Source organism: Caretta caretta, chromosome 2, assembly GCF_965140235.1.
Source record: "Caretta caretta isolate rCarCar2 chromosome 2, rCarCar1.hap1, whole genome shotgun sequence".
Classification (NCBI taxonomy): domain Eukaryota; kingdom Metazoa; phylum Chordata; order Testudines; family Cheloniidae; genus Caretta; species Caretta caretta.
In genome coordinates this window covers 224,918,545-224,946,367 of record NC_134207.1, presented here as the reverse complement: position 1 = coordinate 224,946,367, position 27,823 = coordinate 224,918,545, and the positions used below count along the sequence as shown (strand labels likewise).

General features: G+C 37.2%; 1 protein-coding gene across 3 annotated transcripts in view; it reads right to left on the bottom strand.

Moving 5' to 3' along the window:
* Window positions 1-27,823, bottom strand: part of KRIT1 (KRIT1 ankyrin repeat containing) — a 41,474-nt gene that overhangs the window by 7,355 nt on the left and 6,296 nt on the right. The window contains exons 2-14 of one of the 3 annotated variants that reach the window (XM_048838133.2): window positions 26,302-26,427; window positions 23,534-23,658; window positions 21,985-22,144; window positions 20,095-20,187; window positions 18,579-18,708; window positions 16,291-16,534; window positions 15,904-16,019; window positions 15,326-15,469; window positions 12,963-13,119; window positions 11,076-11,183; window positions 9,368-9,524; window positions 5,152-5,303; window positions 3,853-4,019 (exon numbers count right to left, since the gene is read on the bottom strand). In XM_048838133.2, the coding sequence (XP_048694090.1) occupies window positions 3,853-4,019; window positions 5,152-5,303; window positions 9,368-9,524; window positions 11,076-11,183; window positions 12,963-13,119; window positions 15,326-15,469; window positions 15,904-16,019; window positions 16,291-16,534; window positions 18,579-18,708; window positions 20,095-20,187; window positions 21,985-22,144; window positions 23,534-23,635 (1,730 nt within the window). In that variant the 5' untranslated portion in view covers window positions 23,636-23,658; window positions 26,302-26,427. Of the gene's footprint in view, window positions 1-3,852; window positions 4,020-5,151; window positions 5,304-9,367; window positions 9,525-11,075; window positions 11,184-12,962; window positions 13,120-15,325; window positions 15,470-15,903; window positions 16,020-16,290; window positions 16,535-18,578; window positions 18,709-20,094; window positions 20,262-21,984; window positions 22,145-23,533; window positions 23,659-26,260; window positions 26,278-26,301; window positions 26,428-27,823 lie in introns of those variants that run through there. The other 2 variants (XM_048838134.2, XM_048838135.2) reach the window with 2 other exon arrangements.

The following is a 27,823-nucleotide window of genomic DNA, read 5'->3' as shown; positions in this document are numbered from 1 at the left end:
CCCTGCACTGTGGGTGGTGAAGGGGTGAGGGATTCTAGGAATGGGATGGAACACATTATGCTCTGCCTGATTCTCGCCCAGTATAGTGGTTCCCATTAGTAAATTCTAAACTATGATGGGAGCCATATCAGCTTACAGTCAGCTTTTTCCCTCTCCATTTTTCTCAGCTGCATCAAGTGTAAACTCAGCACAGCTGAGAATTTGTCCCATTAACTTCCAACTGTTACAAATGACTTGAAACCAAGGGTATAGGTGCAAAAATCCATCAGTGCACATTAGTCACTTGGTTTACAAAAGAAAGCTCAATTTCTTTTTATGCACAATCACTACAGGCAATATCATCAGTTTAGATGTAATGTTCTTCCATCCTGAAAAGTTTTTTCACTACCTGCAAATATTATTGTCTGAAAACAATTAAATGAAAACTTGGACAATACAGGATACCCAAACTTCAAAAACTGTTATCAAATCACCAATATGGAGGAAGGGAACATTATTAAAGTTACAGATTTGAAAGGAGAGATCTTTTGCTAAATACATGCACTTGTTCTAAATAACATTATAAACAAAAATCATGATGTCTGTCTCACAAGAATAAAAACCAGACACAAAGTAAAGTGAAAATGAGTTTTCTCAAGATTCAGAAAAAATGTTCCGTTTCCCTTACACCTAAGAACATACGAATGGCCATACTAGATCAGACCAATGGTCCATCTCGCAGAGCATCCTGTCTTCCAACAGCGGCAAGGGCCGGACGCTTCAGAGGAAATGAACAAAACAGGGCAATTTTTGAGCGATCAGTCCCCTGGCATGCAATCCCAATTTCTGGCAGTCAGAGGTTTAGGGACACCAAGAGCATGAAGTAGTGTTCCTGACCATCTTGGCTAATTGCCATTGATGGACATATCCTCCATGAACTCATCTAATTCATTTTTTGAACCCAGTTATACTTTTGGACTTCATAACATCCCCTGGCAATAAGTTCCACAGGTTGATTATGTGTTGTGTAAAGAAATACTTCCTTAGTTTATTTTAAACCTGCTGCCTATTAATTTCACTGGGTGACCACTGCTTCTTGTGTTATGTAAAGGGGTAAATAACACTTCCTTATTCACTTTCTCCACACCATTCATGATTTTATAGACCTCTATTATATCCCCCCTTTGTCAGCTCTTTTCTAAGATGAACAGTCCCCGGTCTTTTTAGTCTCTTCGCATATGGAAGCTGTTCCACACCATGATCATTTTTGTTGCCCCTCTCTGTACATTTTTCAGTTCTAATATATCTTTTTCCAATGCAACCAGAACTGCATGCAATGTTCAAGATATAGGCATTCCACGGGTTTATATAATGGCATGATGATATCTTCTGTTTTATTATCTATCCCTTAATAATGGTTCCTAAGATTCTGTTAGCTTTTTTGACTGCAGCTGCACATTGAACAGATGTTTTCAGAGAAGGATCCACAATGCCTTCAAGATGTCTTGCTTGAGTGGTAACAGCTAATTTAGACCCTATCATTTTGTATGTATAAATTGGGATTGTTTTCCCATGTGCACTACTTTGCATTTATTTAATTACTGCCATTTTGTTGCCCAGTCACCCAGTTTTGTGAGATCCTGTTGTAACTCTTTATAGTTAGCCTCAATCAGTTTTAATAACTATCTTGAGTAAATTTATATCGTTTGGAAACTTTCCCACCTCACTGCTTACCCATTTTTCCAGATCATTTATGAAAATGTTGAACAGCACTAGTCCCAACACATATTGTTGGGGGACCCTGCTATTTACCTCTCTCCACTGTGAAAACTGACCTTTTATTCTTACTCTTTGGATCTTATATTTTAACCAGTTACTGATCCATGAGCTGACCTTCCCTCTTATCTGATAACAGCCTACTTTGCTTAAAAGTCATTGGTGAGGGTCCTTGTCAAAGGCTTTCTGAAAGTCCAAGTACACTATATCCATTGGTCCACGTTTGTTGACCCTCTCAAAGAATTCTAATAGATTGGCAAGGCATGATTTCCCTTTACAAAAGCTGGATAGACTCTTACCCAACATATTATGTTCATCTAAGTGTCTGATAATTCTATTCTTTACTATCATTTCAACCAATTTATCTGGTACTTAAGTTAGGCTTACTGACCTGTAATTGCCAGGATTGCCTCTGGAGCCTTTTTTTTTTTTTTTTTTTAAATCGGTTACATTAGTTATTCACCATTCAGCTGGTACAGAGGCTTATTTAAGCAACAGGTTACATACCAGTTAGTAATTCTACAATTTCATATTTGAATTCCTTCAGAACTCCTGGGTGAATACCATCTGGTCCTGGTGACTTACGACTGTTTAATTGATCAATTTCTTCCAAAACCTCCTCTATTGACACCTCAATCTGGGACAGTTCCTCATATCTGTCACCTAAAAAGAATGTCTAAGATGTGGGACTTTCCCTCACATCCTCTACAATGAAGACCGATGCAAAGAATTCATTTAACTTCTCCATAACAGCCGTATAAATTCCTTGAGTGCTCCTGTAGCACTTTGATCATCCAGTGGCCCCCTCTGATTGTTTGGCAGGCTTCCCGCTTCTGATGTACTTTTTAAAAAATTGCTGTTTTTTGGTGTCTTTTGATAGTTGCTCTTCAAATTCTTTTTTGGCCTGCCTCATTATACTTTACACTTGACTTGCCACAGTTTATGTTCCTTGCTATCTTAATCAGTAGGATCTGCCTCCCAATTTTTAAAAGATATCTAAAGTCTGTATTCAAACTTCTTTGCATAATCTGTATATACACCTCTACCCCGATATAATGCGGTCCTTGGGAGCCAAAAAAAAGAATCTTACTGCGTTACAGGTGAAACCGCGTTATATCGAACTTGCTTTGGCCTCAAGCATTTCCTTATTAATAGTCATTTCCCACCCCCTGACTGACCCCTCAGAATCCCTGACCCATCCAACCTCCCCCCCCTCAGCTCCCTGTCCCTGACCGCCCCCCGAAACCCTCTGCCCCTTATCCAACCCTCTGGCCTGGCACCCTCAATATGCCGCTCAGAGCAGCGTGGCGAAGCCAGACAGGCTGATGCGCTGATCTGCTGGAGCGCGCAGCCCCACCCCCCAGAGTGCTGCTTTACCACGTTATATCCGAATTCGTGTGATATCGGGTTGCGTTATATCGGGGTAGAGGTGTATAGCATACAACAATGGGTTTCTTTTTTTGCACATTCTAAATAATTTTGTTCAAAAAGGTGCTATTCTTAGGTCCTAATCCTGTAAACTCTTATTCCTGTGTGGAACCCTTACACATGCAAATAGTCCTATTCACTTCAGTAGCACTATTCGCATGAATAAGGATTTGCAGGATCAGGCCCTCACCCCCTTGGTATACATCGGAAGTTGCCATAGTCAACATGAATGGGAAATCAGTTTCTTGTATAATGGGTTATACAATAGCTGCCTCATCACCACTAAAACCACAGCTCAATGTTACAAGAATGTGATACTGTTTAGCAGCAATTAATAAAATTGACTAAAATTTTTGTTCTTTTAAATGATAACACACCCACTGAAAAACAAAGTCCTCTCACCCTTAAGTTTTGCAAACTAGTCACACAGGATACACTTTCAATCCCAGACACAGAGGATTTGATGCACAGCTCACATTATTGATATGTGAATTAAGTGGCTGGACTAACGTGCACAGTTCTGAAGCTGTACCCCACATACTGGAGCTCAATGAGTGTGTTTAATTTCTAGTTAATACAACACACCTGCAGTTTACTTGGAAATAGTTGGAACAGTTTATATTAAACATTTCATATTAAAAATAAAACATTTTCAGTTTAAATACTCACTTTAGGAAACCTTGTTTGTGTTTCTTACTCTCATAATTTCCGTAGACTATTTGTAGAAGCAGACTTGCCAGTGTGATCAGTTTGGCATCAGGTGAAGTATAGAAGCCTTTCAGCAAATTATATCTGGCTTCGTCAAACAGGATAAGAATAGCCAGTGGATCCTCAATCTGTTTAAAAACATAAATTTTAAATATTTTTGTTTTATAAACTAAGTATAACTTTTCTCTGATTCTATAGGAGACAAAGATATGATCTTGTTTAACTGAAATGTGTATTTTATTTGGTCTAGAAGAAGAATAAATGCTATGATTCAAAAATATTGATATGCAAGTATTTCCATTTTCTGAATTACACATTCATATTGATCTAATATACATAAATTACAACTGAATATCACACTATACCAAATCAAAATCACATCAAACCCATACAAGCCAAAAAACATTTTACACTGTTGTCAAAAAAAATCTATTTTCTCACTCTATACGACCAGTTTCTACCACCCTTTCTCTTGCCAATTAGCACCACCTTTCTCTGAGAGTAATCTCACAGATATCAATGAACTATTTGTAAGAAGAAAATTACTCAGAATGAGTAAGGATGCCAGAATCTGGTCACTAGAAAGTGGGCAGGACTGGAGGAAAATCTGATTGGCTTAACTAAGGTTCCAATCCATAAACAATATTGGCTGTTTTGTGATTAAGTTTAATTGCTTAGGAGTATACTCGGACAAGTCTTTATTTTATTGAAGGAATAGCATTTATGAGAAACTGCTGTTTATAGGAGCTCGCTTAGTACTATTTTATTATTATTATTTACAATACATTTGTTTGGAATGTAAGTAATTTTCTGAAATTTCAAAAATAAAAGGAGAATAAACCTTAGAATTGTAAAAAGTCAGAGGCCTATTCTACCATTGTCCTGTCCCACAACTATTAACAGGAATTACAGGCTTGATCTAACTCCTATAAAAACAACAGGACTCTTTCCTTAATCTTCAGTGCGAGTTGGATTAGGCCCTACATGCACACAGGCAGAGGAACAAATCACTTTAATTGACAGTTACTCTTATACCTATTAATGTTTTCTAACAGGTTTAAATTTGATCTAAAGTCATGGGTTCTGAATCCGTAGTTTGCAACATCCTTCCCTTTCTTATTTGTCAGATGGGAAGAGGGTCCCAAAATTTATTTAAATTCTAAAACATACTAACAGATTGACATTCTAATTAACATACTGCCAGCTGATAAAGGTTTCTGTTTCTGCACCTGTATTTGATATTAGCACTTTAATGCAGACCTTTTTTTCAACCTCCAAAGGAAGTCTCACGTCCCTCCTCAGGAAAAGCTGTGGAGTTTCCCTTTGAGGATCCAAGTTTGTCAGTTCAGTGAGTATTTCAGGCCAGTCACGAACATGCTGCAAAGGTTTGTGATATGGCTTCAGCTGGAGGCCTGGAAAATAACAACTTTTCATTTAAAATAACAAACAGGGGACTCAAGCACATAGATGCTCAAATTAACACTATACGAAAACGTTAGAACTGAGAATTCGCTTCTCAAACAAAAAACTGTTTTCTTTTTACCATATATAAAAGGTCACAAACATGGTGACAAATTTATCACAGTAGAGGCCACATCAATAATATAAAATGCATGCTAGAATTATGTTCAGCTTCTCAAAAGTGAACTGAAATTATTTTTAAAAAGTAAGTCACGTTAAAAATTTAAGTTTGTAATGAAACACATGGGTGAACCTTAAAACTACAAGTAAAAGGCTGCGGTAAGGACTGCAGGATTAGGCCAAAACACCACATCAAATAAAACATTTTAAATAATTTCCTCTTATTGCTTCTGAATCGGTTCCTTCTGCAAGTGCCTGTGGAATCACAAATACCCAATTTGGGGTAAGGAACTACATTAACTACTAGGCTTTAATGATTTTATCAGCTAGTGATTGTTACAGTTATTTTAGGAGAAATAAGAGCCCAGTACTCAAGTCTTGACAGGAAAATATATCTTTGGTTTGTTTTAGAAACATATTTGCCATTTTATAAACTGTAATAGTTTCAGGATAGAGGCTGTGCCCTTTCTATGGTCTGTAAAGCATCATGATCCCAACATGTTGTAACCATGCAGTTTTTCCTGCTTCCCTACTCTTATGGAGGCTGAGCTACAGATCTAGATCCTTGTGCCAACCAGCACACAGTAGCAGCTACATTCAGGCAACCCATTTTCCTATCCTCCTTTCCATCATGATCTCCCTACTGCTTGCCTATCTTCTAGCTCCCCACTACTCAACTCTCCCGGACTTCTCTGGCTTCTGCACAGCTACTGCCCACTTAAAATCTTCTCCCAATTCTGCTACTGATTTGTCCTTCCCACATTTAAAACCCTCTACAATTAAAAACATCATACCCTATCATAGTTTTCTTGTTAGATTTTCATTATCTAACGTAAGATGACCATTAGTTGCTTAAATAGGCAAGCAGAAACTGAAGCTGATTTCTCAAAGTATTTTCACAGAGCATCTTGGTTTAAATCTGTTCTATAGAATTCATTGCATGGAGTCTTTTTTTTTTTTTTTTTTTGAAAGTTCAAACTCTTAGTCTAATTTGGAAAATTAATAATGTTTCATAGAATTACTTGTTGGTAACAAAAAATTAACAAATCAGTAATATTTCCCTGTACAGAAAATAAAACATCTCAGTATTTTGGGCAAAATAAGATGGAACACACACTCAGAAGGTAAGGACTGGGTGTTTAAATTTTTTGAAACTAGCTGTTCCACTTGGTATAAACAAACAAACAGTCACTGGGCCAGAGAGAGAGAGAGCACGCGAAATGACTCTATGATCAGCACACTCATCTGGGAAATGCAAGTTCATGTTCCTTCTCGAATGACTAATTATTTATGCACAGTGGAACAGCTTCAACAGGAAAGACAGAGAGACCCACATTAGAATATCCTACAGCCCAGTGGCTAGGGGACTCTCCTATAATGTAGGAGAGCCAAGTTCAATTCCCTTCTCCACTTTAGGCAGAGGTGGGGGGATCTGAACTCAGGTGTCTCACATCCCAGGTGAGTGCACTAATCATTGGGCTAAAGCTCATCACAGAGGCACTACCATCTCCTTTTTTCTCCCCTATTTTATGAATCTAGCACTTTTATTATGCCCAGAAACACAATGTTTTGGGTTGAACTAAACATCTTGCTCAACCCAAAAGTGACTCTTTCAGTTTGCTGAAATTTTTTGAATTTTCAAATTTTGTTTCACCCAAACTGATATTTTCCCCACATTTTTTCAGAAATGCCAGAGAACCAAAAAAATCAATTTTTATTTGGTCTAAAAGGGACACAAGCATCACGACATCATCATTCAGCCAGGCTCCTTTCATCTCAAAGACTGTAGCTCTGCATTTGTATGTCTGCTGGTGGGCCCATATGGTTCTCTACTGGTTGTGCATAACGGGAAGTTAAGTAACAGTGGTGAAACTAGGAGAAAATGGTCAGACAGAAAAACTGAAGAAAAGCATTATTTAAAACAATTTCAACTATAAACACATGCTCATTGTATTTTAAATTCCAGATATATAAAAGAAAGCAGCACTGGAGTGTTGAATTCTTAATGCGCAGCTTTTTTCCTTACATTACCACCAGCAGGGCGTCTAACCCAACTTGAAGCTGTTGAAATCATAATGACAGTTTCTCACATTTAAGTGGCGTTACAAATGAGCCCCATAGCAACCTTGTCACAGGAATGCTGTTTACAGCCTTTTCTGACAAGTAGGCGTAACCATGACTGATTACAGCTTATGCACGTTTCTACCTATTTTTTTGAAATCTGGTTGGAAAGAGGTGGCATGAATGTTGCTGAAGAAAAAGAATTACAAAGATATATACCATACGTATGACTTTAATCCAAGAGGAGTCTTGAATTGTATGAAAAAGCTAGCAACAGGAATAAGGATGCTTCCTGTGCTAAATATAGCTGAGAACTTGTATAAAATTTTTAAAAAAAGTTAGTGCAACACTGATTACATGAATTTATTAAACATATGAAATAAATTGAGGTAATCAAATTTACCTTAGTTACACATTTAAGCAGACTAAATAGTCATAAAAAGTACCTCATAATACATAATGCTAGAATCAGGAAAGTAAGTATGCACTAAGGACTGTCACAGGGTGAGGAAGCCCTTTAAGGGGGATGGGACTCAGCTGCACTCTGTGCCAGGCTCAGCTCACCTTCCCACGTGAAGGGAATAAAGTCCAGGGATCATATGGTAGAAGACTGAAACTAAGTGCAGAGAGGAAAGCTGCAGCAGAAGGGAGCAGACAGACTTGAATTAACACCCAGGCAGAGGACCTGAGAAGTGAGAGCTGCAGGGAGTAATAGCTTCTACAATAGACATCGGGCCAGGGAAAAGGCCATGATTTACATCTGGAAATTATGTTGTTTTATTTGAGAGAAATAAAAAATTCAGTGTCTGAAAAAAAAGGTACTGAAATCCTGTGGCTGCTGAGAGTTCTTTTGATGCACTGGCTGGTGAGATGGCCCACTGGCTTACAGGGATAAACTAGAATGCTTTAAAAATTACAAACTGTTTACAATCTTAAATAATTAACGCAACATATGCATAGATAACATAAGTCCAATCCTTTAATTATTATTCATATGAATAATTCCACTGAAGTTGATTAAGTTGCATATATGAGTTATGTGAGCAAGGTTGGAAGGATTTGGTCCTATACTTGCAGGCAAAGATTTTAAGAGTGGGTGCCTCAAACCAGGCTGCAAAGTCCATACTTAGGCACCTTAAGTGACATGACTGTCAAAAGCATTAGGCATCCAGCAGCTCCCACAGAAGTCCTGTGTTGTCTCTTCAGGCATCTACAGCTAGTTCTCTTTGTGGAGGGTGGCCAGGCAGACTACTGCAGCAGCTCCACTGATCTCAATGGTTTAAAGTTCCAGAAGGCATTCAAGATGATTTTCCCACAGTTTGTATTACAGAACTGTAAGATATTTCACGGTCCACAATCTTTCCCCTTCTTTCCAGTGAGAACCACTATTTTAAAAAACGTGCATGACAGGCACCAAATCTAAGCTATTGAAAAAAGTGTGTTTTTAAAGAATTTTTTTTCTAGGTATTAAAAAAACCCCAGCATACCCCCAAAACCCGCAATAACTCAACATTGCTCAACTCTGAAGTCTCATCTAACTAACAGCCAACTCTCTATCAACCTAATCATGTCTAGGTTTTTCGCAGTTGCCTCTCTGCACTACAGTTGAACAAAATTCTCAAAAATTTTTTAAAGGTCTCCAGAATGGCTCAGCAGTGCAGAAAATGATGGGACAATGTGTATGACTAAAGAAAGCCAGCAAGTTTATTGTTTGGTCTACCAGTCTTGCTTGGGTGCTTTTTTACTTTAGCAAGACATTTACAAAAATAAATGTAAAAAAACAAAACCCAAAACAATTAAGTCCAACAATGTTGTAAGTTCTCTAACTACTTACTAAGGTTCTCAGAACAAATCCAAATAGTGAAGTACTGCTGTGTTTCTTGAGACAGACGCATTCCTTCCATTATCTGCTGTACAGTAGTATTGTTTCCATGTTTCAACTCAACAGAACGATATGACCCATCCATTCGATAAATCCGTACCTTTTCATACTGTGGCAAAAATATATAAAAATATCATTAAAATAAATGGGGACAAAAATCTCACTCTTCTATTGCTTTCACTTCCACAAACATCAATTTTTAATCCAATTTAGTAGCATTTACATTTTGAGAGAAATAATTGTGCAGAATTATTTTATATTTATCTTGGATCAGAACACCCTTCACAGATCTGTGGGGCCTCCGAGACCCATATAGCATTGTCTCTCTCTACATTTCTATACCATGCCCATTACCATAGTAGCTAAGGTGCAGATTTTTAAAGGTATTTAGGTGTTGCAATGCTGAGCAGAACAATGCATAAATACCTTCAAAAATCTGCGGCTAAGTGCCTACGTATATCCTGCCATATGCATGTAGTGTGATTACTACTACTGATTTAATATAAACTAGTTGTGTGCATAATTCATATTCAAACATCTTATCGTTACCTTTTCCTCCCTCCATCCCTCTTGTTTGTTTCACTTATCCTTTAAGTCTCATCTTTTAGGCCATAAACTCTTTGGGGGCAAAGGCCTTAATTTATTATATGTTTGTACAGCTCCTAGCACAAGGTGATCCCCATCTACTTGAGACCTTTAGGCACTACTACTAATAATTTTTACTCAAAACTCCCATTAACTTCAATGGATTGTGGGTGCAGAACATGTCTCATTACAGCCCTGCTTTAAGCACGTGACTAACTTTATGTATGCCATAAATAATCCCATTTAAGTCAATGGGACAATTCATGTGCTTAAGTACCAAGCTGAATTGAGGGCTTAAACATCTTATCTCTACTTGTTTCAATGCTTTAGCTGTTTTTAAAAAAAGTTGCAAACGTTTATTATAATAGCAGTGTATTTCCCCATCTCTCCTCTGCTCAGTCTTTCCCAAAAAGATTCAGAGACCAACCCTGGAAACTTTTAGTCAGAAAGGTGAATGTCTTGGAAAATTATCATTGACTGAAAATGAGGTTAGAATGGAAAACATTTTGCAATCTTAACTATAGCATTTCCTCCCACTTTTACTGTAGTAACTTCAATTACCAAACATTTAGTTTTACTATATTAATCTGATTATATAAGAAGGCAATAACATCTATTATGCTCAGAGCATACAACAACTGCTGTATAAGGGAAAATGAGAGGGATCAGTTCCTTCTTCAATAACATGAAAGTCAAATGAAAATGTGCTTAAAAACAACATATCAGCAGACTGTATCAATATATAAAATGCTGGTATACCTACAAAAGAAAACAGGGGTAGAATGATCAGTAGTGGCAGTAGAATTTGTGCTATTTTATACCTCCAGAAATCAAAAATTACATTTTAAAATCTTATACACAGCTGTAGAGCCATAAGTATAAGATGCAAACATTTAAAATGACAAATGCATGATTTTTCATAGTTCACACCAAAAATCTAAATATATGCAGAGTATGTGTCCTGTAGACTGTCGTTGCTATATGTGAACTGATCACGTCTTGGTTTTCCACTCTGAATACATTTTTTAAGACTTTAAAATATGACTACTAAACTGTTTAAAAGGTAAACACATACAGGTTTATTTATGGCTTCCTTCAGCAGTTTTGCTGTTTCTTCCCAATCATTTTGTTTGCTCTTTTCGCAAACATTCAATGGGGATCTTCCTTGTTGATCAGTAATGTGCTACAAATATGAACAGAAAGACTGGCATAAATATAGTTTTCAATCTAGAAAGGAAAACGTTAACAAGTTTTGAAGATAACTAAAATACATGGAAAAAGAAAAGGAGTACTTGTGGCACCTTAGAGACTAACAAATTTATTAGAGCATAAGCTTTTGTGAGCGCAAATACCTGGGATTTTCAAGAATATTAATTAAAATCTTCCCTTGTTCAGAAGTTTGATTGTTTAAATACTTTTCATTATTTGTACTTCTTTGTTTATTCTGTCTGTTTCTGGCAGCGTCTCCACAGGAAAACAGGAAGAGCAGGTATGTTTGCAGGCCAAGATTGAGGTGTGTTGACAGAGTTGTTTGAAAACCTTTGCATAGTGCTTGCTTAAACTAAATCTTATTCTAGTCAGCACTGTCAGCCATTTATTACATAAGCACCAATTTGACTCCATTTAAAATAGAATTTTATTATTCTAATTTTGTGCTACTGTGCATTCTGACATATATTCTACATATAGAGTAAAATGCATAGTCATAGATCTTCCGTGGTTGTGCTGATGGTGGAGAGGGGGGTTTGAAGTTCCCATACATAAGAACATAAAAATGGCCCTACTGGGTCAGACCAAAGGTCCATCTTGCCCAGTATCCTGTCTTCTGACAGTGGCCAGTGCCAGGTGCCCCAGAGGGAATGAACAGAACAGGTAATCGTCAAGTGATCCATCCCCTGTCACTCATTCCCAGCTTCTGGCAAACAAAGGCTAGGGACACCATTCCTGCCCATCCTGGCTAATAACCATTGATGGACCTATCCTTCATGAATTTATCTAGTTCTTTTTTGAACCCTGTTATGGTCTTGGCTTTCACAACATCCTCTGGCAAGGAGTTCCACAGGGTGACTGCATTGTGTGAAGAAATACTTCCTTTTATATACAAATTACTTATTATCAGTAAATTAAATGTAATATAACTAACAACCAAAACTACTGCCCCATTTGATGAGGTTATAACTTCAGTCCTATAATGTATTTTCTATCCATACATTTTCATCACACTATGTTCATTTGTTATTGGACACAGTATGTATATACAGCAAATCTATACAAAAACTGTGCAGAATTTGATTGCTTCCCTCTCTCTACCTTTTGTATGCTGCAGAAAAGAGAGGAACTAACACCACATGTCTCTTATAAGTGTGATCACTTTGTTTGTACTTGGATGTATCCTGCTCTGTTCCTCTTTATCTACTTCTTGGCTTTTTTGACTATAAGCTCCTATAGGGCCAGGCACTATCTCTTTGTGTGTTTTTACAGAGCACCTAGAAAAATGCAGCCCAGCCCTGACTGGAGCATATCGATGCGACAGCAATAAACAAAAAAAAGATTATTAACTAGACAAGTAGTAGAAATGTGCAATTCAAGCAAAACCCAGAGGCTGAGGAATTTACTTCTTGATAATGAATAGGAACTTTACAAAAAGATACTGAGAGTTTCAACTAAAATCTCTAGTAAAATCCAGTTAAAGTACAGTTAACAAAGGGGGCAACTACAAATCAGTCTGGATGTTTGGGGCAAAATAAGTTTTAAGATGGAGTTTCTATGATAATTGTACAATTGGAATTTGGGAGTTTAAAACGTATGTCCTTTTTTATTTAATTTAGAGACAATTAAGAACTGAAACTATATTTATTTGTTTTTACCTTGGGAACTGGAGACATATAATATATGAGAGATATTGTAAGTGTATGATGCAACTGTAGGTAAGACTATCATTCCAGTAACAAAGGTATCTTACTCTGTCAATTTCCAGATGGTTTAGAAGAATTTTCACAATTTCAGCATGTCCTCCTCCAGCAGCAAAATGAAGAGGAGAGCTAAGTTGTCCATTCAGTAGGTTTGGATTACATTTCCCTTTCTCCAGCAACATTCGAGTGGCTTCAACTTTTCCATACCTAAAAGAGATTAAAAGCAGAAATGGCCACAACAAAGAACACAACAAGATTTTTTAAAAAAAAAAACCTATTTCAGATGCTTTCAGAGATATTCCTGAATGTTTTAGACATATGGCATATTTAGAATAGGGACATGTGGTCTGGATGCAATTACTATAATGTTGGTTCATAACTGGCTTAAAAATCATATTCAAAGAATACTTATCAATGATTTGCTCTCAAACTGTGAGGGTGTTTCCAGTGGGATCCTGTAGGGGTCTGTTGTGGGACCAATAACTTATTCAATATTTTCATTAAATTACTTGAATAATCGAGTGGAGAATATGCTTATAAAATTTGCAGAAGACACCATTTCGGGAGGGGTTGCAAGCACTTTGGAGGACAGGATTAGAATTCAATATGATCTTGATAAATAGGAGAATTGGTCTGAAATTAACAAGATGAAATTTAATGAAGACAAATGCAAATTACTACACTTAGGAAGGAAATAGCAAATGCGCAACTACAAACTGGGGAATAACTGACTAAGCAGTAGTATTGCAGAAAAGGATCTGGGGATTATAGTGGATCGCCAATTTAATATGAGCCAAAGATTTGATTCAGCTGCGAAGAAAGAAAAATATCATTCTGGGATGTATTAGTAGGAGTGCCAGATGCATGATATGGGAGATAATTGCTCTGCTACACTCTGTCTTCAAACATGTTAAGGGATGCTAAAAAGAGAACAGTGATCAATTGTTCTCCATGTCCACTGAAAGCAGGACAAGAAGTCATCAACTTAGTTTGCAGCAAAGGTGATTTAGATTAGATATTAGGAAAAACTTCCTAACTATAATGATAGTTAAGTATTGGAATAGACTTCCAAAGGAGGTCATGGAATCCCTGTCATTGGAGATTTTTTAAGACAAAACACCAGTCAGGGATGGTCTAGGTATATACTTGGGTACTGCCTCAGCCCAGGGAAGGTTGAGGTCCTTTTCAGCCCTATAATTCTATGATACAAAGAATAAGAGCTGTCTTGTGAACAATTTTAGTTCAGACTACAGGAATGCAGAGCAAAATTCTTCTTTTCTGGATAAACCTACTCCTCATTAAAGACTATTTACATGTGTAATTTGGTGGGAAATGCATTTAAGCCATTTGAATTTTTGGTGAGCTAAAAACATTTTATAATGCTTTAAAAAGTGTAATTTCTTTCACTCATCAATAATTCAAAAAAATAGCTGAAGAATGTTTCCTCATTTTCCATAAAAATTCACCTCTGGGCTAAGAAAGCACATAAGAATAATTATCCAAAGGACGTATTTTCAGAATGTAAGGATCATGTGAAAAGAAGGGTTATAATGAAACTTCTGGTGTAATGTTATCTATAATGGCCAGGTTACAACACTGTATAGAACCAGAAGTAAACACTGAAATAACAAAAAATAAAGGAAAATATTATTTAAAGTTCTTGCTATCTGTGTACTTTCAAAATGGAATAATCAAGCCATTGTTTAACAATAATGCTCTTCACTTCTATACCACATTCTATCTAAGGGTTCCCACGCATGACATTAAAATCAAAAGATTTTAAAAATCCAGTTTATTTTGCATCATTTATGTGATTATCTTTCTGCATTTGTCTCAACAAAGACAAAAATCAATGAAATCAGTTTCACTTTTGTTCATATGTCAGTTTCACTTTCAAATTCTCAGTATTGTAATATTTGCAGAAGAATGATTTGATTAAGTTAAAGATTAACGAATAAGTATTTTCACTGGAATTTAAGAAAATATTGAAACATTTTTATTAGTCTGAGAGTTTGTAATATTTGTTTTAATAAAATCTAAATTTTGGGCTACATAGGAATTGGTATTCTGGATCAGACCTATGGTCCATCTAGTCCAGTACAGTGTCTCTGATAGGGGCCACTACCAAATATTTCAGAGGAGGGTACAAGAAAACTAGCATTAGGCTGATGTAGGACAATGTCCCATTAGTTCTCCACCTTCTAAACCTTTTAGTCAGAGATCAGCTTAAACCTTGAAGCATGAGGTTTAATTTCTCTTTCAACATTTTTTTTAATATTAACTCTAAGAACAAATGATGACTAAAATGCTAGAGTTCGGATTTCCTGGCATTTAATTACTATTTTAAACCACACAAGTGCTTAGTGGTACAGGTTTTCAGCCGTAAATATATTCACTTGGCAAAAATACTCACCAGCACGCATAATGGATAGGTGCCCAATGGTCACTGTCTAACTGGTTGACTGAAAAGTTGTCATCTAGAAGGCGACTCAGTAATTCGGAGTCTCCTTCACAAGCACTGCGATGAAGAGGGAAATCATCTACCCACTGGCGCTCTCTAGTAATCAAAACCAAAATATGAAAAAGATGCAACTCACTTGTATTTCAACAATCAAACATAAAGAAATATAAAAATGACAACTTATGGGTATCTAATGATGTGCCCAAAGCACAAGCAGCTAAAATGTTTATACAGTTAGAACTTAGGTAGACAGATGGCCAGCCATGACTAATATTCATCACGCTACGAAACACACACTTTAGTGTTGCCTCGTCCTCCAACTGTTCCACTCCTTCCCCATATTCCACCTTACATTTGTTTGTTTCACCAATCTGTTGTGTTCTGCTGCAAGTACTTTGGGGATTACTTTTTATATAAGTCTTTGTGCAGTCCCTAGGGCAATGGGGCCCTGCTTCCTGAATGGGGCCTTAGACACTACTGTAATATGAATAAGTAATATAAAATATAATTATATAAATGTAACACAATACTTGTCTTCCATGACACTGCTCATGCTGCGTTGCCACTTTTCTCGTTTTGGAATCTGAATCTTTGAATAGTCTGGAGCTCCAAGACCAAAATATGGATTTATAACCACTTTATCAACCTAGGAAGACAACATAATATTAAAAAAAAAAAGTCTGAAAAACTTCTCATTGAGACTTCAACAAACCAATCGCAATGACTTGTACGTTCTGTTGGACCCAATGTAAACACAGTAACTTGTTGCTATTAAGGGGACAGATTTTCAAATTCACACATTTGAAAATCAAATCAGGCCACAAGCATTGCACTGAGAAAACCTATGTTAAAGTTCAGTACATGATTATCAAATCCCTTTCACAACTAAAATATAGTTCATATTACCAAACTCTTACCCTGTTGGTATACTGAAGATCTGACCCGAACAAAGGGTTGTAGATACACATATCTGCTTTCTCCAGCGCCAACATTTTGCTCTTTATTTCTAATGCAGTATACCCCATGTGTAGAGAGCTCTCCGTTTGCCCAGGTTCAATAGCATATGCAGGGTTTGTGACATTAGTTTTAATCCTCTCAAGAGGAGATGGTCTGAATAAAGCTGGGATGGAATGAGATTGTGTATGTCGTTCATCTAACCACCTGCAGAACAGAATGGAAAAGTAACACTAGTATTTTGAAGATAAAGGACTAAAGATAGCCACACTGGGTACACCACTTTTGGGGAAGTCAAAGGTGGTTGTGTGCATGAAGAGGCTACAGAATCAGGCACTAAATTGATTACATGAATTGCTCCTCTGACTCTAAGGAGTGCTTTTACTGACACAGAGGGAGGGACCTGCCCCCTGTTTAGGTTAAGCTGGGGAGAAACATAGGGCCAGTCACACACTCCTTTTGCTGTGGTAAGATTTTGCCACCCACATATGCATTGTGGGGCATGACTTAGAGCAAGCATTCACTCTATCTTCAGGAGACTGTCTTGGCATTTAATTGCTGATTTAATGTTGTCGTTCTGTTGATCACTGTGGGTTTTTGGGGCTTTTTTTAGGGTCAAGTCATATTTGTGTGTGGGTTCTCCCATACTGCAATACACAAGTTTGGGGTGGACATAATCTATGCAGGGGAAGAATTTATTTGGTTATTTAGGCCAGGATGGGAGGGAGGTAAAAAGGGATATATATCCCCAGAATTGTGGGATTCACTGTGTAGCTGGGACAGAAACACTCAAGCAGAGGCTGCCCTAGTCTGTCTCAGTGGCAGCTCTAACCTCTCTATGGGAGGGCAGTGTGGCTTGCGGTCCAAGCCATGTGTCCAAACCTGGGTAGACTGGATGGTATCTCTAGCTGGGTAGTTTGTTGTGACTTCGGGTTCTCCTAGTCAGGACAAAGGGTGTCCTGAACATCAGCTACCCTTTGCTGCAAAGAATACCTTAATTCCTTCCATTTGTTTACAATATTGTTTATTTGGTAAAGTTGTGGCCACTGTGCAATAAACTGTCCCTGGCTTGTGAGGGGTCTTTTGAGCAAGTACCCCATTAGATGGCGAGGGTGTTCAAACCTTTCAGAGCTATTTCTTCAGTCTGTCTAAAGACTCAATTAGATGACGTAGCATCAGTTACATTCTGTTCACATTTTCAAGGTTTTCTTCACAACCATAAAGTCTGGAAACAAATACATTAAATGGAAGCTTAGATTCTAGGGCATCCATTCAATGACAGGCAAGTTTGACAATTACCACTGTGAAGCAGGCAAAAACTGTAATGACTACCAGTGCTAATAAATAAAAAATTAACATATAACTTATATTTTGCTGTTGTCTTTGGTCCTGATCCTGTCATCATTTATGCATGTGCTTAACTTCACTCACGTGAGCCGTTCTATTGAATTCAATGTTTGTAGAACAGTTCAGACAAGCCACGCCAGTATTTCTTCATTTTTGAAGATAAAATGAAGGACTGACTGTTTTACCACTGAATGGAACAACACACGAGTAAAGTTAAGAGCGTGTGTGTTTGCAGGATCAGAATTTAGGAGTGAGTCACTTTTAAAATCTCAAAAAAAAAAAACAAAAAAAAAAACAGATTTCTTTGCTAGACGGAGCTGAAGAAGTCAGACTCACCAAAAATATATATTTAGCCAATTTCCAAATGATTAGAAATCAGATTAAAGTAATTATTTGTAAATTTTCATAATTATCTAATTTAAAAATAAGTGTGTAAATCTGGGGAAGATACACTATATTATTCATAAGTAACAGGTTTAATTCCTAGATTAAGTGCAAATCTCAGTGCAATCTAAACTATGGAGATCCTAAGGTGACTCCATGATACTCTGGCAAATGTTATTAGTTTATCATTGAGATTATCTATGTAAAATGTAGGTATCATTTATATTCTTGCATGGTTCTGTAATGCATTAGAAGTGAACAAGCCTCTTTTTAGGAACCTCTAGATTTAAAAAAGTATAACCATCTTCACCTCAAAACTATCCGGTGTGAAGAATTACAAATCAATCCTCAATATTTGCTTGTTTTTTTAAATAAACTTGCTAAGAAATCATGTGATATCACCATGATTTCCTTCTCAGTGATCACAAGACTACTGTAAAACAGATCTAATTTTTCATGTTTGGAGACTTCCTTGTCTATTTTCTATTTCTAACCACGTATTTCTACTAATATTTCTTACTTATCCAAGGCTATTAACATTCTAGCAGTGAGTGTAGCAAAATGAGTGCTGGATTCGCTGCAGACCCTCATGATGTCCTGTAAGCAGTAGAAAACTGGGCATCCAGGACTGTATGCGTATTTTGTATTATCTAAAAAGGAAAGAGAAACAGAAAACTCTTCAATGGCAACAAAAATCCTGTTTTCCTCTTTTGCAGTTATACAATTTCAGCTAAAAGAGATGATATTCTATTTTTAGACTATGGTAGATCAATTTTTTCCAAATGGTAACCGATACAAATTACATATGCAGTGTTTTTGTAGCGGTTTTGGTCCCAGGATATTAGAGAGACAAGGTGGGTGAGGTAATATCTTTTAATGGACTAACTTCCCAAGCTTCTCTCTCTCACCAACAGAAGTTGGTTCAATAAAAGATATTACCTGACCAACCTTGCCTCTCACAAATTACATACCAATTCTTACGTAACAAAATTCAATCCAATAAAGTTGCCCTAAATGTATTACAGAATGTTCCGTTACTGTCCCACCATTGTGATCATGTTCGTTTTCTGAGTTACTGAAAAAACTGTATAACTGTTGAAGGAAAAATAACCTGTTAGTTTTGACAAAGACCTTACGATTCAAATGGTGTTTATTTGCCAACTTTCACTTTCAAAGTATATCACAAATAGCAAGTGAACATGTTTCCCCAGTAAACCACAAAAAACTTCCATAATATTTTAAATGTATTTTGTAGTCTCGTGGTTCCCAAACTAGGGGCACCACTTGTTCAGGGAAAGCCCCTGGCGGGCCGGGCTGATTTGTTTACCTGCCACGTCCACAGGTTCGGCTGATCGCAGCTCCCAGTGGCCGCGGTTCGCCGTTCTTGGCCCATGGCCCTTCCCGCAGCCTCCATTAGCCTGCAAAGGTGAACCGTGGCCAGTGGGAGCCATGATCAGCCAAACCTGCAGACGCAGCAGGTAAACAAACCAGCCCAGCCCACCAGGGGCTTTCCCTGAACAAGAGGCGCCCCTAGTTTGGGAACCAGTGGTATAGTGTGAAATATATTTTGCCTTCAGAGAACTACTCAGTATTCCTTACTCAGGCAAGAATGCCCATTCACTCCAAAGGGGACTCTTCTCTCAGAAAAGATGCTGGAAAAGATCCTTTTTTATGTTTACTAATATAAATACAGTAGCCTTTGTAATAAACCAAATTTGTTTTTTTGTTTCATAATACCAAAATTAACTATTAGTAAATGTATTGAATATATAACAAAATATTGCACTGGTTCTCTATTTCTTAAAAACTTTGATTCTCTTTAAACTTTGACTAACTACATTTCCCCACTGTTTTTAGGCATCTGGAGAAAGACAATTATGGACCTCTAGCAACCTCAATCTAATTCTTCCAAACCCAAATATAAATATCATAGCAGTTAACATTTATATAAAATAAATATGTAAATTCTTTAGGAAACAAGGGCTTAACTTTCTCTAAAATACACACAACTTCAGGAATTATGTTTTAAACATTACCTTTGACAACGGTTGGAACAATGAAAAGAGAGGCTTCCCTGCCCACCTTCTCTCCATCAAGAGGAAATTTCTTCATTAATACTACTCGCTTTCCTAACATATTATTAAGACAACAAAGGAAGTCAACTGAGTGTTGGATGGACAAATGGTTGGCAGCTTGATTCTTCCTGGTTCCCAGGAAACAAAATAAAATATTATTTTCTGAAAACTGAGGAAGCAAATTAAATCTGAATAACCCTGAGCAGCTGCATGAACATATGTGTAACTCAACACACATACACAGATTGTTAACAGGTAAAGAATTACCATTACTTTCAATTTCTCTTCATATGAATTTTTCCCATTAACCTAATCGTTGCTATTGCCCTTCTCTAAACCAGCTCTAAAATCTGTAATATACTTTTTAAAATGGGGTGTGCAGCAACGCACACAGTATTCCACAACAAAGTGAACCACCAATTTATAAAATGGTATTATAATGTTTTCCATATTATTCTCCATCCCATCTTTGTGCAACCTAACATTGATTTGCCTTTTTGACCTCAGCTGCACATTTAGCAAAGTCTTCATCGGACTGTGTACTGTGATGCCCAGGTTATTTTCCTGAGTCAAACCTGTTAAGTTAGAACCCTGTAAAAGTGTATCAGTAGTTCAAATTTTTCTTTCTATCATGCATGACTTTACATTTATTAACACTGAATTTAAGTTGCATTGTGTTACCCATTCACTTAGCTTGGTAAAACCCTCTTAAATTCCTCAAAGTCTTCTCTGGATTTGGCTAACCAAAATAATTTTGTGCCAGCTGCAAATTTTTGCTACTTCACTACTTACCCCCTTTTCTAGATTGTTAATAATTATATGGCCATGGTATAGCTACACCAGCAAAAATCGCCCTTGTGTAGAAGCAGTTACACTGACAAAAAAGTGCTTTTCCCAGTATAACTTATACCATTCAGCAAACAAAATGCGCTATACAGGCAAAAAGCACTTTTTGCCAGCACAGCTACATCATAAAAGAAATCACACCCCTACTCGAAATGGCTATACCAAGAAAACTTTTAAGTGTAAACGTGACCTATTAAACAACAATGGTCATAATATAGAACTTGAGGCACTCTGCCATTAAACTTTTGCCCTGATGAAAATGGATTATGTATTCTTAACTCTTTGTTTCTAATCTCTCAACCAGATTTTGATCCATGACAATACTTTCTCTCTCACCCCAGAATTACTTAGTTCCTTTACTAGCTTCTTGAGAGGGAACCTATCAAAGACCTTGATACAGTCTAAATAAACTATGTCAAATGGTTACCCGTTATCCTCTATTTTACTATCATGGACAAAGAATTCTAACAGATAAGTGAGGCACAAATTTCCTTTTCAAAAACTGCGCTAGCTAGATACTATCATATCACGATCTTCCAGATGTTTTAATTATTATTTTATTATAACTTTGACCAATTTACCAGTTATAGTTTAAGGCTATCTGGTGCATAATTTCCTGGATCATCCCTAAAGCCTTTTTTTTAAATTGCTAATATTTTAACTATGATTAAGATTGTGTGCACTGTAATCTAGTTTTTCCAAGTATTTAGAAACTTAGCTGTAAAACTAATTTTGGACTGAAATATAGGTATGGGCACACAAGGTCTCACCTATGATAAACTTGTCAAAAACAGTTCAGGGTTTTTTGAGTTTTGGGTTTTTTTTTAAGACATTTAGAAGTAAAAGGAAAATAAAGGGCAGCCTGAGGGTTCAGTTGCATGTTTCTATTTGCAGAACTTAAAATAGACCTTGATTTCTAAAACAGATATTGTTTTATTACTTCCTTTAACTCGTCTATTTTGAGTACTACGACACCAATACCAAATAAGAAAAAACAATTCTCACCTTTGATACCTTGATTAGCTGGTGAAATTGGTTTGGTGGTTTCTACTACATAATCCAAGATGCTCTGGGTTATCTCACTGCCTCCCTGAAGTTTAGTTTCCAACAAAACTTTCTTTCTCTTTTTCTTTTGTCCTTCAATGGGAACTTCAAGCAACAAAATCTTGCAAAAAATAAAATTAAGTAATTATTTAAGAATTACTGAAACATTAGTTTTATTTAACAAGCATACTAGCAAGCTTTTGTTTTTAATTAACCAATTGTAGTGCTATGTGCAGAATTCTCTAAATAGCAAGGGTATATGGGACATTCAAAAGATACTGTAAGTGATTTTGAATGTACTTTCACCCCACTTCTCAGGTCCTCAAAATCATGGATGGCCAATTCCTGTGACATTCTACAAAGCATTTTACTGCAGACTTCACAACCACCATGAACTCTACTGACACATGGGGTTTATCCACAAGTAATCATTTACAGAATGTATTCCTTTTTATATTTTTAGTATTTTTGATATTGCAGAAGCTGGAATGTGTTTCATTAGGCACAAATTATGCCATTAACTATATGATGAATGTTTGATTTTTCTTATTTGAAATCCTTTGATATAAAATAATAAGAGTACAAAGTCATTGTACACAGGGCTTTTTATTTATAAAATGGGTATTATAAAAGGAGAAACATAACTGGCCAGTAAAGATTCCACATTTGTGGGAACATGGTGCAACTTCACAAATTGGTCCTTGGTAGTCAATTGTAAAAGCAGTGATAAAATCCAGAAAGTACTGAATGCAAAGCAGCATCTTCTGGAAGGTCATCTCAACCACCAAAGACACAGAAACAGGAAAAGCCAAGATCCCAATCCTGTATTAAGTTCCATGCAGCACAGAGATCCACCAATATGCAACATGATACGTGACCTGGCCTTACCCTAAAAAACCGGTTAACACTTGCACGTGTATGACAGAGGTTGTAGGATCAGATTCTAAAATAGCAACTGTTTGACATGTTCCTGCCAATACGCTGAGCTGAGGTTTGATTATTGATTTTAAGCACAAAGAAAATGTAATTAAAAAAAAATCACTTCAGAAATTTAGAAGGATGTTACCTGAATTTTTTCTAGTATATGTTGTGATTGTGGCATTTGTTTAAAGTGTAACATAACACGTTACAGTGTTTTGGTATTTATTGGGTTAATACACTAGCCTGAGACACAGATTCAGCTCCCTCTTCTGCCACAAACTTCCTGTGTGACTGTGGCCAAATCACTTAGTCTCTCTGTGCCTCAGCTCCCTCTCTGTAAAATACGGATAATTATACTTTCCTATGTCACAAAGGTTTTTCTAAGGATAAATAAATAGATAATAAAAGAGATAGTGGGACACAGCAACTATGGTAATGGGAGCTATATAAGAACCTACGATTGCTCAGATAGTAAATCTCTGTTTATCTATCTAAACTGTAGGATAATTAAGGTTTTTGTTTTCCAATTATGTTATTTTTTCATATTTTCAAACTTTAATCAAAGAAAGTTTTAAAAAATTGTTTATACTTCATATGATTTAGCTCGATATTCCCGAGAATTCAGGCTAGCAGTAGTCTTTGGACGAATCACAGCAACATATGCATCTCCTATGTTTTCTGGGTTTCCCATGGTTTATTCTTTTTCATTTATTACTAGAGACAATGAAATAAATAAGAAAGGTTAGACTGAGGAAAAAGGATAAAAACAAACCAAATATGATATCACACTCTAGCATAAATAATTATATTCACTGATGTTTTCCATTTAAAACAGCTTATTCATTTTTTATCTGGAGAACGTGTTTCAATAGTTGTTACAATTCATTTTCCCTTTCATGCACTAAGAGAATGTATCAGTGAAAAACCCCTACACTGTACAGAATTATAAGAGTAAACCTGTTCTCTAACTTATTTTTATAATTAGGCTTAGAAGGATTAGATCTTTTTTTGGGTAAGTGTCAGTGAACATTGATTTCACCACGCACACACAACTGATGAAAAATATTACACCAATAATAACTGAAATTTACAGATAGGCAAAGTAACAAAAATGCTGCTTGGGAATTTATTTGAGTTTGATTTTAAGATATTTACTTTGCAAATTTTGACATGTGACATGGACAATTTGTGTTATAATGGTTGTATAGCCAACTTTTTGAATATCTGTATGTACTATATTAAATAATTGTCAGATGCCCCCACAATTGTGAAAGTTTAAATTGATAAAAATAAAAAAGCTTAAAAACAAACATCAATATTATCCACTGAAATTATAATTTAAATAAAAAAATAAAAATAAAATTCCACCAAGCCTATTTGTAATGTAAAGATGACCGTATCTCTTTCAATGAGCATGTAGCCTCCATACAACAGAATCTCAGAGTTATAAACACCTCTAGAATGGAGGTTGTTCACAACTCTAAAATGTTGATAACTCTGAACAAAATGTTATGGTTGTTCTTTCAAAAGTTTGCAGCTGAACATTGACTTAATGGAGCTTTAAAACTTCACTGTGCAGAAGAAAAATGCTACTTTTAATTTAAATGAAACCAGCATAGAAAGTTTCCTTACCTTGTCAATTATTTTTAAACTTTCCCTTTATTTTTTTAGTAGTTTATGTTTAACACAGTACTGTACTGTATTTGCTTTTTTTTTTTTTGGTCCCTGCTGCTGCCTGATTGCGCATTTCCGGTTCCAAATCAGGTGTGTGGTTGATAGGGATGTAAATGTTGTTAAAAAATAACCCATTTAAACCCCTTCCCCTTTGCCCCGGACAGACAGGGAAGAGCAGTTGTGCTCATATTGGGGTGACACAGCAGGCCTAGCCAGGAGCACCTGGGGCAATTGAGGGGGCCCAGCGCCCCCCTCACATCTTCAGTACCCAGGAAAAGGGAGAATGGCCCCAGGTACCTAGTTTGTCCTGATGTGGCCTCCACAGACGCGCCGTACCACCCCAGCAGTGGACTCCCTTCCCTTCAATTATCAGCTGAAGCCGCAAGACCGACCAGCGTGCCATCCTCCTCCACAGCTGAACTCCTTCCAGTGGCACAGGGAGAGGCTGGGGACTACTTTACCCCGTGATGGGGCCCGCAGCCCTTGCCCACCCCCAGCCTAACACACTCCCCTTGCCCAGCTGGCCACCCCCCCCGCAAAGCCCCCAGACAGGTGGTTTGCTCATCCTACTTCCCTGCACTGCCAGGTGTTTCTTGGCCTATTGAGCAGTATCCTTCCATTGGGGTCGTCACCCCTGGGTCTTCGTAAGTATTTCCCCTCAGGTCAATGGGGCTGGAGGGACTGTTTTTACCAACAAAGGGGTGTACAGGACCCTCCCCCCACTGCTGGGTCGAAGACCCCTCAGGGGCTAGAGCATTAATATCAACCCGGTCCCTTTAAGATGGGGCTGAGCTCCCAGTGACCTCTCGTGATGCCCACTACTTCCTGGTTGCCATACACACCTCTTGCCAGCATCCCAAAATGGCGTCTCTGCTGCTGCAGAACCTGTTTGAGACCAGCACGCAGGCCCTGGCCACCAGCAAGGACTTCTACCAGGTGATCGTCACCCGGAAGGAGGTGGGTGAACGAGGGAGGGTTAACGGTATGACTAATACTATTGATTAACCATTTTACCATTTAATATTTTACATCCCTAGTGGTTGACTGATTTGTAACTCTAAGTTTGTAACTCTGAGATCCTTCTGTATTTTGTAATTTGCCAAAAGCCTGAGCAACTCTAGAATCTTGGAAGGTATAAGCAACTGATAACTATTCCCAGTTCTGAAATATATCTATGCAGTGTACAGTGTATCTGATATTATAAATACCACATTTCCACCAATTCAATAACTGAAACCTCAAGAAAGAACCTGAATCTCTATTCTCCAATGGGAAGTAGAACATTCTTACCAGGATCCCAAATAACAGAGCTGGGAAAAATAAGCTCTAAAATGAAATATTCCTTTTACTTCAGTGGGGCTCTACGTGAGGGCACAGGTACACACTTACAATTCATGGCAGATTGGAATCATATTCATTCCAACTGGTTGACAATTCTTTCTGGACCTCAAAGTGATTACTTTTCCTTGTATTAAAATAGATTATAGTGGCACTCCCTTATAATCCGAAATCTGCAATAAAATTAAATTATAAAATCTGCAAAAGCTAACTAGGTCTACCTTTATAATCTAGAAATAAGATAATCTCCGGTCCATTTCAGATGATCTTTTCCCTGATCCACAACGGAAAACCCTTTAATTACCTATGATCAATAAATGTAGATTATACGCAAATTTGTCTCACCACGAAATGGAGATTTTATCATTACTATTTATAGTTTGCAGTGCTGCTGCATCTCTTTGGAGGATAAATAGAGGACTTCAATCTTCCATGCGTTCAATCCAGTATATTTCACCAAGATAAGGTTAACTGAAAAATTCAAAGGGAAAAGAATTATAATTAAATGTGAAATGTTATAAACGAGACCATGATTAAAAATGTTTTTCATCATTATGACAATTCCAGAATTAGATAAATTCATGGAGGATAGGTCCATCAATGGCTATTAGCCAACATGGTCAGGGATGCAACCCCATGCTCTCTCTGGGTGTCCTAATTTCCAGAAGCTGGGAGTGGACAACAGGGGATGGATCACTCGGTAATTGCCCTGTTCTGTTCACTTCCTCTGACATTGGCCACTGGGCTAGACAGACCATTGATCTGACTCAGTACAGCTGTTTTTATGTTCACGTTCTGCTAGCTTGAAGATATCAACACTAGGATTGGAGTAAAAGTCTTTAAATATTGAATTGTATAACAGTATCATCTATGAATCCAGTCAAGCATCAGGGTCTCATTGTGCTAAATGCTGTACAGACATGTAACAAAGACGACTGTCAGCTCTCTGGAGCAGGAACTATCTACATGACTGACAGGACACATCTGGTGATAAAACAGACATATATAGTAGAGTTGAGTGGAGAGCATGAAGTAACAATTAAATGAAGAGAGTTTAGCAGAAGTCATAGCAAAGGTTAAGATTTTGTCATGGTTAATTTTAGTAAAAGTCACAGACAGGTTGCGGGCAATAAACAAAAATACACGGAGGCCTGTGACCTGTCCATAGGAGTGAGAGGGCTGACTGCTACGGGGGCTGAAGCCCGAGCTCTGCTGCAGTGGGGTGCCTGACAGCCCAGAGTTCTGCCACATGGGGAGGTAGGGGGTGACAGCCTGGAGCCCCACCGCCTGGGTGGGGGACTGAAAGATCTAGCCCTGCTGCATGGCTGAAGCTGAAGCAGTCATGGAGGTCCATTAAAGTAACGGAATCCGTGACCTCCATGATGAAATCATATCCTTAGTCATAGCACATCGTTTGCCTAATGCCAGATGGGAGTGATTGGTAAGCATTATAGCACAAGTATGTTGTAAAGGAGGGATTTAAAGTGGTTTTCTAGCAGGATGGATAAGAGTTGATTTTAAAAAAATAATTTAATTTAGTATTTTTTTAATTTAAATTGGATTTTTACTTAAATCAAATACAGATTTATTTTAAAAAGTAAACATATTGAAAATTTAATTTGAAACTTTGACAACCTATGTTAAGTCTTAAACTTACTATAATCCATTATAGTCATTTAAATTAAAACAATAATATTAAGCAGTACATATTTGCCGGCAAATATTTTAAAAATGTCATATCACTGAAATGGTGAAAGTCCCTGGCTAAGCACCTCTATCCAGAGTTTAAGTGCTAAGCCAGCTTTTATGCAGAGTTGTCATACCCCTGTTTGTCCCAGGATATTAAAGAGACAAAGTGGGTGAATGA